This window comes from Physeter macrocephalus, chromosome 8 (assembly GCF_002837175.3).
Source record: "Physeter macrocephalus isolate SW-GA chromosome 8, ASM283717v5, whole genome shotgun sequence".
Taxonomy (NCBI): Eukaryota; Metazoa; Chordata; class Mammalia; order Artiodactyla; family Physeteridae; genus Physeter; species Physeter macrocephalus.
In genome coordinates this window covers 152,619,632-152,633,682 of record NC_041221.1, presented here as the reverse complement: position 1 = coordinate 152,633,682, position 14,051 = coordinate 152,619,632, and the positions used below count along the sequence as shown (strand labels likewise).

The following is a 14,051-nucleotide window of genomic DNA, read 5'->3' as shown; positions in this document are numbered from 1 at the left end:
ATCGGCAGGCGGACGCGCAACCACTGCGCCACCAGGGAAGCCCCACTCAGTAGTATTTATTGACATGGGAGGGAGTGAGTGTACCGTGATGAACAAAAAAGACCGAGTGTTTGCCCTAATGAAACTTATATTCTAGTCAGGGTCTATTAGTTAGGTTAATACTAGCTGCTATAAGAAATAGACCAAAGAATATATAATGGCTCGTGTACAGGAGAAGGTTATTTCTTGCTAATGTAATGGTACAAGGCAAGTGTTCCTGGTTGGTGAGCAGATCTTATACAGGAAGTAGTTTGGGGACCTGTGTCTCCACCATTCCCTAGAACCTCGTTGTCTCCATCCATCCAGTTGAAGGGTAAAGAGTGCATGCAGGGGCCACGTGGACTTCTTAAACCCTGGTCTTCGAAGTGATCCTTGTCAAATCTGCCCACATTCTACTGGCTAGAAGTCTGTCACACAGCCATGTGTGGGACCTGAGTGTGTCTAGTTGTACTACCCTAGAAGAAGAGAAAATGGATGTATAAGGAACGATTACCATCAGCTGCTATGCTGTGTACAAATAATTACACATCATTAAAATTTTTAATTATTGCTGTAAAGGAAGTGAAACAGGATATTATGAGAGAGAATACCAGTGTGAGATCAGGGATGGGAACCTACTTTAAAGCAGGTGACCAGGGAAAACTTCTGAGGAGGGGACTTTTAAGCTCAGAGATAATGGATAAGAATAACTCATCCTGAGAAGAGCCATAAGAATTTTTTGAGCAGAGAGAACAGCAAGGCCCTAATTCATGTTTATCTCACGTTTATCTGAGGAGATGAACAATCTTCTTTCACTTACTAGTCATTTGGAGTGAGGGGGTAGGAAATAGGAGAAATGACCAGGTTATTCTTCCCAAATTCCCACCAAAAATGTCTGGTCTTTCAAAAATGATGACATGGTAAATGACATTAAAAGGCAACTCTCTGCCCCCCTTTCTTGGGTGAATTCTATAAATTTTGGAGAATCCTCGTTACTTATTCAGAAGCCCACAGTGTATGATTAGAGGATTCTTAAAATATATGCCCAACCCCTGCAGTTTCGGTCTGCTTTTAAAGGCGCTTAAATAAAGAAGGAAATATTCTTATCACTTTTATTTCTCTCCCATTGTCCCCCACCCCCTGTCTTATATTGTTTTGACAAACAGCACATCTTGCAATTAAATTCTTTACCAACAGAACGCTAGGGGCCCGAGCTGCCATCACTCTCTTCCTACAGAATAATTTCAAGATGCACCATGCTGATTAATTATACTGAAAGCAGCTCTAATGATAGTTTCAGAATACAGGATTAATTCACATAACATGGTAAATACAAATGGTGGATTTTCAACCTGATATATTAAACCATTACGGCTTACTGGGCAAATATGTATTTTGGCATGAGCCTTATGCTGGGCCTTGGCAGAAAATATGCATCACTGAAAAGGAATCCTTATGAATGGGATTTGATGAGTGGTAGCTCTTCACTAGGAGGAAATAAATTCCTACATTAAGTACAGTTGCTATTGAAAAAAATGTAAAATCCATTAAACGATAGATGGAAAAGTGTTTGGTTTGATCAGTGTTGCCAATGGATATTGGTTCTGAGGATGCTTATACTTACTGAGACTTACCAACAGAAGGTATTCTTATATTCTTCCACTTTTAAGGTTGTACCTTATAGAGCTCTTATTATGTGTGAGACCCGGTGCTAAGTGTTTTACATGTATAATTTTATTTATTTTTCTACCCTTTTCCCCTTGTTTACTTTCCTCCAAATGGGCACATTGGCCGCCTTTCTCTTCCATCATTTCTCTTCCCCACATATACTAAACTCATTCCTGCCTCAGGATTTTTGCACTTGCTATTCCATCCCCCTGGAAATTCTTCCGCCATATCATTGAATGGCTGGATACTTCTTATTACTCAGATTTCAGCTAACATGTCACCTCCTTAGAGAGGCCTTCCTAATCATCCACTCAAAAGTAGCTCCCACCTAGGCGTCACCCCCCCCTTCATTTTATTTTCTTCTTGGAACTTGTCACATTCCAAAATTTGCTTTCATTGCTTATTTATTTATTGTCTGAAAACCCTTTTTTATTCCCAATGGGAACTAAGCTCTTGATGGGCAAATACTTTGTCTTGTTCGTTGCTGCTTCTCCAGTACATAGAATAATGCCTGGCACTTATTCCTATGATTAAATGACTTATCTAAGGTTACAGACTAGTAAATGATGGAGTCGGGGTTCAAACTCAGCACTGTCTGACCCTGGAAACTGAGCTGATGACTAATATGCTACTTTCTTTCTCCCAGTTTCCATACCTGTGTGCCACGGTCCCATCGGCAGAGAGCACACATGGCAGTTCTGTATGTTTGGGCTTACTGCTACTTAAAATGGCCAATGGGAACACATAAATGGAGAGCACCAGTTAAATGCCAATGACACCATCAAGAGTCATCAAAAGTATCCTGATCCAGAGAGAGAGAAACTAGGTTCAGATCAATGATGAGCTTTTTATGTCTACAGTGTGTCACAGTTCAGGAGACAGAAGCTGAGTCTAGTTTCCAATAGTCCAAATTAGTCTAGCACAAGAATCTGAGGATTTAGAAGTGTCTGTTCTTGTCTTACTGTTAAAAGGAGAGCGATTTTTGCCTTGAGCCTTAAAGGGCGGATTTAATTCAGCTACTCGCTCCCTCACTCCTGCAGTTCCACTCTGTTACATCCTGTAGGTTCATGCGTCCTCAACAATTTTTAATGAGTTATTTGGGCTCTTTCAACCAGATAGAAACTAGCAATCAGGCTGGTTTCAGAGAATATCTCGTTTCATGTCAGTCAAGGATATTTTCAAGGACAGAGTTAATGAAGACCCAACTGCAGCAAACCATTTTTATGTAAATAATACCTAAAGTGTAGTCAGGCAGATAGACACAGCGAAGTGTACTGGAAGAGACCAGAAGCAGGGGAGAGAGGGCCTAAGCCAGGAGCTTGTCTTGAGAGGCCAGAAGCTGCTGTAGGCGAGAGAAGTGGACCTGGAGTCTGAAGTTTCCCTTCAAGTTTGCCTCTGCTCTTAATTTGTCCTATGGCCTTGAGGGTGTTTTTAAGTCTCTTGGACCTCAGTTTTCCAAGCTGTAAAAGGAGGCATTGGACAGATTTGCAGTATCATAACTACTAAGGCCTCCTTTTGTGATTTTCTCCTACAGACGTCTTGTGGTGACATATTTTTCAACGTAATTGCATTTATTGAGTAAGAATCACACTCTCTATTTTAAAATTAGTCAAAGCCATGTGAAACTGCCAATTTAGAGCTTCTCATGTGCGTGAGATAACCGTGTTTCCACATAGAACGGTTATGATCCCATATCAATAAAGAAAGGTTACTGAATGTTTTGGTATGCATCCTTACTATGGATGAATTTAGGATGCCCTCTCTGAAATGTTGTCCCCGGTACAACATTTGAAAACTTGTGGTTGGAAGCCACTAGATTGGCTGATCTCTTGGGTCCCTTGTGACTTGTTGGAGGAGACGATAAAGAGTAGTTCAGTAGACAGCTTGGATGTAGAATGTGGGCTGTGTGAAGTAGAGGGTAGAATTTTGATCCATAGACTTTATTTTGTAGAGCAGTTTTAGGTTTACAGAAAAATGAGGGGAAAGTACAGAGAGATCACAAATACTCCCTTAATACCCCCTCCCCAGTTTCCCTTATTTTTAACACCTTGCATTAGTGTGATACATGTGTTACAATTGATGTGTCAATATTGATACACAATATTGTTGTTAATTAACATCCATAGTTTACACTAGGACTCACTATGATGTACATTCTTTGGGTTTATACAAACTCATGATGTTGTGTATCTACCATTACAGTATCATAGAGACTGGTTTCATTCCCCACCCACCCCCCAAATCCTCTGTGCTCTCCCTACTCATTCCTCCCTCCCTCTTCCCAAACTCCAGGCAACCACTGATCTTTTTACTATCTCCATAGTTTTCCCTTTTCCAAAATGGTTGGAATCATACAGTATATAGTCTTTACAGGTTGGCTATTTTCATTTAGCAATTTGCATTTAAGTTTCCTTCATGTCTTTTTGTTCCTTGATAGCTCATTCCTTTTTTATTATTTTATTATTTTTTATACATTTTTATTGGCGTATAATTGATTTACAATGTTGTGTTAATTTCTGCTGTACAACAAAGTGAATCAGCTATATGTATACACATGTCCCCATATCTCCTCCCTCTTGAGCCTCCCTCCCATCCTCCCTATCCCACCCCTCTAGGTGGTCACAAAGCACCGAGCTGATCTCCCTGGGCCATGTGGCTGCTTCCCACTAGCTATCTATTTTACGTTTGGTAGTGTGTTTATGTCAGTGCTACACTCTTATTATGTCCCAGCCTCCCCTTCCTGCCCCGTGTCCTCAAGTCCATTCTCTACATCTGCATCTTTATTCCGGCCCTGCCACTGGGTCCATAAGTACCATTTTTCTACATTCCACATGTATGCGTTAATATATGGTATTTTTTTCCTCTTTCTGACTTACTTCACTCAGTATGACAGACTCTATGTCCATCCACCTCACTACAAATAACTCAATTTTGTTCCTTTTTATGACTGAGTAATATTCCATTATATATATGTGCCATATCTTCTTTATCCATTCATCTGTTGACAGACATTTAGGTTGCTTCCACATCCTGGCTACTGTAAATAGGGCTGCGATGAACACTGTGGTACATGTATCTTCTTGAATTATGGTTTTCTCAGGGTATATGCCCAGTAGTGGATTTGCTGGGTCATATGGTAGTTCTATTTTCAGTTTTTTAAGGAATCTGACTACTGTTCTCCATAGTGGCTGTATCAATTTACATTCCCACCAACAGGGCAGGAGGGTTCCCTTTTCTCCACACCGTCTCCAGCATTTATTGTTTCTAGATTTTTTGATGATGGCCATTCTGACTGGTGTGAGGTGATACCTCATTGTAGTTTTGATTTGCATTTCTCTAATGATTAGTAATGTTGAGCATCTTTTAATGTGTTTGTCGGCAATCTGTATGTCTTCTTTGGAGAAGTGTCTGTACAGTTCTTCTGCCCATTTTTGGATTGGGTTGTTTGTTTTTTTGATATTGAGCTGCATGAGCTGCTTGTATATTTTGGAGATTAATCCTTTGTCAGTTGCTTCGTTTGCAGATATTTTCTCCCATTCCATAAGTTGTCTTTTTGTCTTGTTTATGGTTTCCTTTGCTATGCAAAAGCTTTGAAGTTTCATTAGGTCCCATTTGTTTCTTTTTGTTTTTATTTCCATTTCTCTAGGAGGTGGGTCAAAAAGGATCTTGCTGTGATTTATGTCATAGAGTGTTCTGCCTATGTTTTCCTCTAAGAGTTTTATAGTGTTTGGCCTTACATTTAGGTCTTTAATCCATTTTTAGTTTATTTTTGTGTATGGTGTTAGGAAGTGTTCTAATTTCATTCTTTTACGTGTACCTGTCCAGTTTTCCCAGCACCACTTATTGAAGAGGCTGTCTTTTCTCCATTGTATATTCTTGCCTCCTTTGTCAAAAATAAGGTGACCATATTTGTGTGGGTTTATCTCTGGGCTTTCTATCCTGTTGCATTGATCTATAGTTCTGTTTATGTGCCAGTACCATACTGTCTTGACTACTGTAGCTCTGTAGTATAGTCTGAAGTCAGTGTGCCTGATTCCTCCAGCTCCATTTTTCTTTCTCAAAGTTGCTTTGGCTATTCGGGGTCTTTTGTGTTTCCATACAAATTGTAAAATTTTTTGCTCTAGTTCTGTGCAAAATGCAACTGGTAATTTGATAGGGATTGCATTGAGTCTGTAGATTGCTTTGGGTAGTATAAGCTCATTTCTTTTTTTTGCTGCATCATTCTCCATTCTATGGATTACCAGTTTGTTTATCCGTTTACCTATTGAAGGACATTCTGGTTGCCGACGCCTTTTATTTAGTCGAATTTTTTTTGTGGATATAATCATAGATTCACATGCAGTTGTTCAAAATTATACAGAGGGATCCTGTGTATCCTTTGCTCAGTCTACCCTTATAGTAATATTTTACAAAACTATTGAGCAATATTACATTGTACTATACAGTATTCATACAGGATATAAACATTGATACAATCCATCCATGTTATTCACATGTCGCTAGTTTTACTTGTACTCATCTGTGTATGTATGCTTTTAGTGCTATAAAATTTTATCATGTGTAGGTCTGTGCATCTGTCACCACAGTCAAAATATTGGACATTTCTGGCCACGCAACCATCCCTCCTGTTGTCCTTCTATAGTAGCCCCATCCACCTTCCCTCTGTCCCTAATCCCTGGCAGCCACTACTTTGTTCTTCATTTCTAAACTTTTGCTATTTCAAGAATAAATAAATAGAATCATGCAGTGTACTAGTTTGCTATGATTGCTGTGACAAAATACCACAGACCAGGTGGCTTAAAAACAGGAATGTATTTTCTCAAAGTTCTAGAGGCTGGAAGTCCCAGCTCAAGGTGTCAGCAGGTTTGGTTTCCTCTGAGGCCTCTCCTTGGCTTGCAGATGGCCACCTTCTCACTGTGTCCTCACATGGTCTTTCCTCTTTGCATGAACACCTTGTGTGCCCAAATTTCCTCTCCTTATAAGGACACCAATCAGATTAGATTAAGTTCCACCCGAACAGCCTCATTTTAACTTAATTACCCCTTCAAAGGCCCTATCTCCAAATACAGTCACATCCTGAGGTTCTGGGGTTAGGACTTCAACATATGAATTTTGTGGGAGGCAAAATTCAGCCCATAATATGCTGTATGTAGCCTTTTGGTATTGACTTTTTCACTTGACATAATTCTCAGGAGATTCATCCAGATGTATCAATAGCTTGTTCCTTTTTATTGCCGAGTATTATTCCATGGAATGTTGCTTAATGCCTTTCTATTTCATGTACTTCTGGCCAATGCATTTCATGCCTCATTATTAAGGGCTCTGAATTAATGCAAACATAGAATAAGCTAAACCCCAAGGTAAGGAATCCATGTAATAGACCAACTTTAGCACTAATTTCCTTACACTGAATTATCATATATTAGCATTGAAAACCAAGATTTATAATTTTTAAATCATTATTCAAAATTAAGTTGCTAAAGTGGTTATATTTTAGAGAGAGGTACTGCCTACCAAAATATTCTAAATTTAAACAGTGAACATATTTTTATGATTTAATTTTCCGCCGGCGCTGTATTTGTTCTAGAAATATTTAAAGATACAGATTTCAACTCTTTTTGTTGCTTCTGTCCTAACCACTTCTTCCACATGAGCTGCTACTTCTGTTAATGTGATCTGCCACTCATGGCTGAATTTAGCTGCTTGTGTCTTTTTGAAAATCTGCTCATGAGACAGAGATCATGCTTTATGAATCTGAGATAATATAGTTGGGACATACGAGGTTTCCGGCTGAAGGGAAGGGAAGAGGGACAACCTAAGGAATGATAGCAAGGAAATAATTACCAATAAGAAAACTCTCAGAGAACCCCTCATTCAAATGAAGTATTGGGGAAACTAGACTGCATTGATAAGATGCAGAAAATTTATGGACTGTTTTCAAAGCTGTAAGGTTTTATTTCATTTCAAGCCGAGAATGTAAAAGGCCAATAGGAAGATGGTTTATAGAAAGCAAAATTACATAAACCATTGAAACTTGCAATTCACAAGAGGTCTAAATTATATAATTATATATCATGAGCACGAAGGTCTTCAAATTTGTAAGATTTCAGTGTTAAACTGATAAAGCAGTGAATGTAGAAGAAATAATTTCTGTGGCCTTGTATTTAAAATAACAGTTTATAGGCTCTTGAACTTTTTGACGAGATCACCAACAAAGCAACAACTATGCTACCACTGCTAACATTTGCTCTATAAGAACTGGGAACCATGCTAACCACTTTAAATAATGTAAGCCTCACAGTAACCTTATGAGTTAGGTGCTATTATCATTTCCATTTGAGAGTCAGGGACACTGAGGCTTAGAGAGGTTAAGTTACCTGGCCAAAGACACATCAGCTAGGAAAGATTGAGAGCCAAAATTCATAAATTTCGTGTTGAATTCTTTCTAATTCTAAATAGATGGGGGTAGATAGTAAAAATAATAACCTTCAGGGAATTTAGATTCAGGATATAACAGAGCAAATTTCTGAACCACTGATATGAGCCAAGAAGTCAGAAACTTCATTGTAAAATCTCTGAAGTCTGTGGGTACGTGTGTACTTCCCTTCGCTCTTTTTATCCCCTCACCTAGAGGGTTGGATGCAAACAGAAGATACCATGGAACACACTGGGTATTCATCAGCACATCTCTGGATTGCTATACTAAAAAGCCATGCCCCTCCCCCAAATAGAAATTTACTTCCAAAAAATACAGGGATAAAAATATATATGTATACAACCCTAAACATGTCCATCTGGCTTAATACTTATTTCAGGAGGAATAAATTGGGCATCCTTATGAATAAGTTGGAAAAATTTATTTCAAAACCATTCTATAGCAGCGCTGTCCAGTAGAATATTCTGCAATGTTTCATAACTGCCCTATTGTAGTGGCCTCCAGCCACATGTGGCTACTGACCAGTTGAAATGTGGCTATGGAAACTTGGGAACAATGGAATTTTAAATTTTACTTAATTTAAATTTAAACAGCCACATGTGTGATTACTGTATTAGTACAATTCTAGAGAGTAAAGTTTTAATTATAACAGGTATCATAAAATTCTAAATATACCTGTTCCTCATCTTATCCTGGGTTATGGGAGTGAGGAAGGAGGTTGAAAAGGAAGGGGTGGTCGAGTCCAAGTGTAAAATCATTTTCCATGTTTATCTGTCTCAAATTCAAGCTGGGTTTTGTTGACACAATTTGGGAAGGTGGAAGATTTGGCAGGTCCATCTGTCCCCTTGCCTGCATGAATGTGTCAGCACCTCATTAATCTTGTGTTTAAACCGTAAAGGCCCTTTTCCCTCCCACTATAGGCTTATTTTTAAAGGACTTTTCAGTGCTCCCTTTGCATCTCACCATTAGATTTTTTTTTAATTTACAATTTGCTCTGTGGATTAATTGCAGCATTTATTTTATTTAACTATATCCTGATCATTTCCAAATTGGAATGAGAGAAATTATTTTGGGGTAGGGAAGTTAAAATGTGTTGTGTTATGAGTTTTTGAGGAACATATTAGGTGTTTATTTTCTAGAAATTAAAGGCATGAGGGTTCTCTGTATCATCTTTCTCCAATTGTAACTGGTCTTTCAATGAAATGATCTTACTGCACATGTGGTCTTGGTGATCTTTCTCTTACCAAGAAAATAAAAACATATAGGGTGTAGTTTTTGTTTTTTTTTTTCTTAACCGTTTCGATATTTTTGTTCAGTGTAGGAATTAGATGACAGGGCCTTTAAATGATACTGAATATTTTAAGCCTGTAGCACTCAGTCTTACAGGTGCATGGTGGATTGTCATTGCCTTTTTTTTTCCTTAAGACAGACATCTAGAATAACCACTTTCTGTATTTCCTGACACTGCGAACAGATACCGTTTGTCATTCCTTTTATAGTTTCTTCAGCTAACGACTCCAGTGACCACTCAATTGTGGTCTTGCAGTAAATCAAAATTTCTCTGAAAGACCCAGCTCTGTTACATAATTGTAAATGCCCCACGAAGTCATCTCCTGAACTAAAAAGAAAAGTGAGTTTCCGTTGCTTTAAATAATATGGACTCTGCCACCACTCATAGTACTTTTTGAAAATAAAAGAATAGAGAACTTTCTTCTCCTCTCCCTCCTCCTCTCCTCTTCCTTCTTCTTTTAAATTAACCTACAATTGATGAGACATACACAGAAACTTCAGGCTGTCACATCTGGTTGATCAATCATGAAGAAAGAGAAAAACCACTTTGCAAACTGCTGCTTCAAACTTACTGCATCCTTCCATGAATGACTTGCCCTGGCTGGAATTTTGGGTTTCACAATGACTAAAGAGAATACCCTGAGTCCCTGAATGGACTCTCTTAATTGTTTACTTTGCATTTTAACAAAATAGAGGTAAAAAATAAAATCAGGGGAGGGTCCAAGTCCTGCTGGGGGGGTCAAGGTGAAGACCCTGAGGGAGGGTGGAGGAGATCCCACAGAAGCCCTCCCCAGCAGTCATCCCTGGGACACCCCACGGCAGGATGACCACAGTGTTGCTTCATGGGTCTGAGAAATACTAGAGCCTTGATAAAAGGAGCAGGGCCTTGGGTCCGCAGAGGGGAGGGCCCAAAGGAAAACAACAACAGCAAAAAATTTGGTTGCCATCTTGAAGGCAAGGGGGAAGGGAATCTGCCATATTTTGCCAGGATGCCTTTAGGTCAAAGAGGGGGACAGTGGAACTTTTAAGTATGGCAACCATTGGTGGAGGTCTACAGGATTGGGGGCAGGGTGCTTTGCCAGGCAGGGCTTACGGTTCCCAGGTCTAGCATTTTCCCCTCTGCCCAACTCAGGTGATGAAATCGTAGCATTGCACAAGGCTCTAAAAGCCACTTTCCCCAACTTGGAGAAAAGTCTTCCTCAGAAACTGGGGCCTCAGTATGTGCCAATCCTTGTAAAATGTTTCACCTCTTCAGGGGCTTGGGCGTCTCAAAACCAAGAGCAATTAAAGCACGAGTCTTTCCAAGCAACCGGGGAATTGAGCAAAAATAAATCAGAAAACCTCAGCCTTGGCTCTGGAGGTTCGCCTCATTATGAGAGCAGATCTCTTAGCCCTCTTGCCATTGTCTTTCATTTCTCAAGTGAGGTGATTCTAATTAAATTAATCTGCATGTCAATCTATCGGTGATCAATCAAGGAGCCTGAGGTCCCCCCTGTGCTGCAGGGTGCTTGCGGCTGACAGGGGCTGATAATGGAGGAAGAAATAAACTGTGGAGCAAAGTTAATTAGTCAACATAATAGGTGGATTAAATGGGAGCCGGCTGATTGCTGTTTCCCATGTCAGAGCATGAGGTGGGTGCTGAAGCTGCAATTACAGACAATTATTATATTTGGTTGTAAGAGGTCGCATGAATAAACATATCTCTGTGGGGTTGGGTTTTAATCCTCTTACCCATTTAATATAAGGAGAACTGTAGGTCATTTCGTCTCAGTGTTTTAGTCAAAGTTCTCTGAGAAAACACCTTTGCCTCTGTCCCTTCCGGCAAACTCCGTTCAGTCAGTTTATGAGACCGCCACAGTAGCTGAATGTACCTTGGGCCAGGGCTACCTTTTTTTTTCTTTTTTTTTTGGCTTTAAAACACAGCTCTAAGTGCCTTGATTAGCATGGATTTTGGGTGGGGTGGTGGTGGTGATGGTGGTGAGGGGGGCTTTGGTCTGATGTCTGATTAACTAAACTAATGTGGCAAGAGAAAAAGTACAAGAAACCCCAGAAAGACACCTGGGAGAGAAAGCTTCATCCCAGCTCTCACTGAAACCTCTCTTTTTCATTTCTCTGTCCCCTTAACCCTGATGCAGTGGGTGGGGGGGGAGGGAGAAATATTTTAAAGATTCAAAAGATTTTTATTTGCATGATCAACTGTGATATCTGCTTCAGTGTCTAAACTGAAGGGCAATTTAGGTGAAACACAACCACCCTTGTGTAAAAAAATATGCTAATAAAGATCTTCCTGTTAAAATTATGGTTAACAGTGTACCTTCTGCTGTATAACTATAAACTGTGCAATTTTGCTTAAAACTGCATCAAAAGCGTTCCATGCCAAAGACCCACTCATCAATAGCTCCTCTTGTTAGACTTGTACAGCATAAGCACCAGTTATTATGTGAAATAGCTATGCAATTTTCTTCAGCTCCCAGCTGTTATTTATTTAACTTGAGTTTATTACCTGCCATGCTTTTATATTAAAATGTTCCTCCATTTCTCTGTTCTGTCTGCAGGTCGTGGTGTCTACGACAGTCAACGTGGATGGCCATGTCCTGGCAGTCTCTGATAATATGTTTGTCCATAATAACTCCAAGCATGGGCGGAGGGCTCGGAGGCTTGACCCCTCGGAAGGTACGCCCTCTTATCTGGAACATGGTAGGCGAATCATTTTCATTGGTTGGCATTGCTACTTTAACTGTGCATTTATTTGGTGTCTTTCTTACAACTCCACCACATGGTCTACCCCTTTTCAAATTTCAAATGTCCTGTTGGACAGTATTGATGCTGAGTATTTAAAGACAGGAGGATGTCTTTGAGGCCTAGCCTTTCTTGTTGCATAGCTCCCTACCCTGGAAATGGCTGACACATCCTTCCTTCAGGTTGAAAGATAGAGGGAGACTGGACCCCTGCTTTGTTTTAAGCTCCCACTTGATTAAAAAATAATGAAAGGCCAAAACAGGGCAACAAAAATCATGATATATTTTAAGTTTATGGTTGACCTGGTTGTATAATGAACTTCACTGTCTTTACAGTCCTGCTGGTGTAGCTCTGTGACTACATACTTAACTTCATTTGGAGATAAGGTCCAAAGTCTAGGTTGGAGGTGTTTTCTGAATTTAAAGTCCAAACTAAATGTCCCTCCCATGCCCTGTGCACACCCCTATCCTCATTACCACATGATACAGTCTGCTTTATGTAGGTAGAATTTGGTGGGGAGAAATCACATTTGTCTTGATTTTATGGCTAATGAGTTGTACCCTTGAGTGGACTGGAGGAAATCAGGCAAAAATTTGAACCAAGGAAAGTAAATGCCACTCAAAGGAACTATAGGCTGGATTTAGCATACGTCCAAATGTTTCTGTGCTGCATGTATATATAATGTATCTCTCTGTTCATCCATTCATCCATCCACCCACCCACCCACCCAAGAAACAGTGACTGAGACTCTACTGGATATCAATCAACATGGTAGATTTTCTCCAGTCTCCTCAAATTAAACTCTTAACTCATTTCCCCACTTCACTTTCCAGTTTGCTAGGTCATCCAGATTCTTTTAAAAACACTATCACACAGACTACCACCCAGTTGTCTGATTTTCTGATGGGTCATGAGCTGTCTGTGATATAGTTCATAAGGTAGAAAACTCCTTTCCCTTTCAGCGCCCCAATTTAATAAACACACCACTGTCATCATTTTGCCTGATTTTTTCCCCTGCAATTAAGGAAAACACAAACTGTACTTTTTTAAATTAATTAACCAGGTGTAACACTCTTAGAAGGGATTCTTTACCAATCCAGTGTTACAGTCTTCTTAAAGTAAACCATTGTATTTCAAAAGCTGCTTCTTTATGGTTTCGTTAGTGCTGAGATGTATGGATATTACTTTTTGCAGGAGGCCATTTGGAACACCTGCTCATGATTACATTCCTAGTTCCATTTCTGTACTTAAAATTGTTCTAATCCTCACTTTACAGTAATGTTGGCTTTTAATACCCTTGGAGCCACTTCAGGCATTGTATGATTAGAGATATTTAGGTGAAAGGAAGAAGGAAAAAATAGGTAAATACTCAGTCGGTACAATTTGGACAGCACTAGCTTAAAAGCTAAAGTCTTGTTTTCGACTATGACTGGTTAGTTACTGTCCTGTCTGGGAAGAGGCTTGACTGTCAGTTTGGTATCTAACAGTCTTGGAGTCACAGTTTCAAAATGTGCTCCAAGTGCAGACCACATCCAGCTCCCATGCCTGCCCTTGGGAAGGTCGTAGGAGAGCACACGACGCCTTGTAAATCACCCCTCCACCAAAAAAAAAAATCCCAACACAAACCAGTAAAAAAACAACCTGCTAGCCAGGATGCCTCTAGGGCTTGGCGGTCAGGAACATTATTTGACATCATGATGCGGAGGAAAAAGAGCCTTGAAATAGGAGCTGGGAAACCAAATTCACGTCTGAGCTTCATTTCTGGCCTTTGTGTGACCTTGGACAAGTCGACTTACCTTTTGGGATCCTTAGTTTCCTTCTTGGCAAAATGCAAGGGATGATCTGTAAGGGGTAAAAAAAAAAAAATGTGTGCCTTGGGTGGGGGCAGGTCACGTGCACA

At 39.8% G+C, this 14,051-nt stretch overlaps 1 protein-coding gene across 7 annotated transcripts in view; it reads left to right on the top strand.

Moving 5' to 3' along the window:
* EBF1 (EBF transcription factor 1) overlaps positions 1-14,051 on the top strand; it is a 406,002-nt gene that overhangs the window by 267,245 nt on the left and 124,706 nt on the right. For 4 of the 7 annotated variants that reach the window (XM_024117209.3, XM_024117210.3, XM_024117214.3 and 1 more), the window contains exon 8: positions 11,968-12,109. In XM_024117209.3, the coding sequence (XP_023972977.1) occupies positions 11,968-12,109 (142 nt within the window). The remainder of the gene's footprint in view (positions 1-11,967; positions 12,110-14,051) is intronic. The other 3 variants (XM_024117211.3, XM_024117212.3, XM_024117216.3) reach the window with 1 other exon arrangement.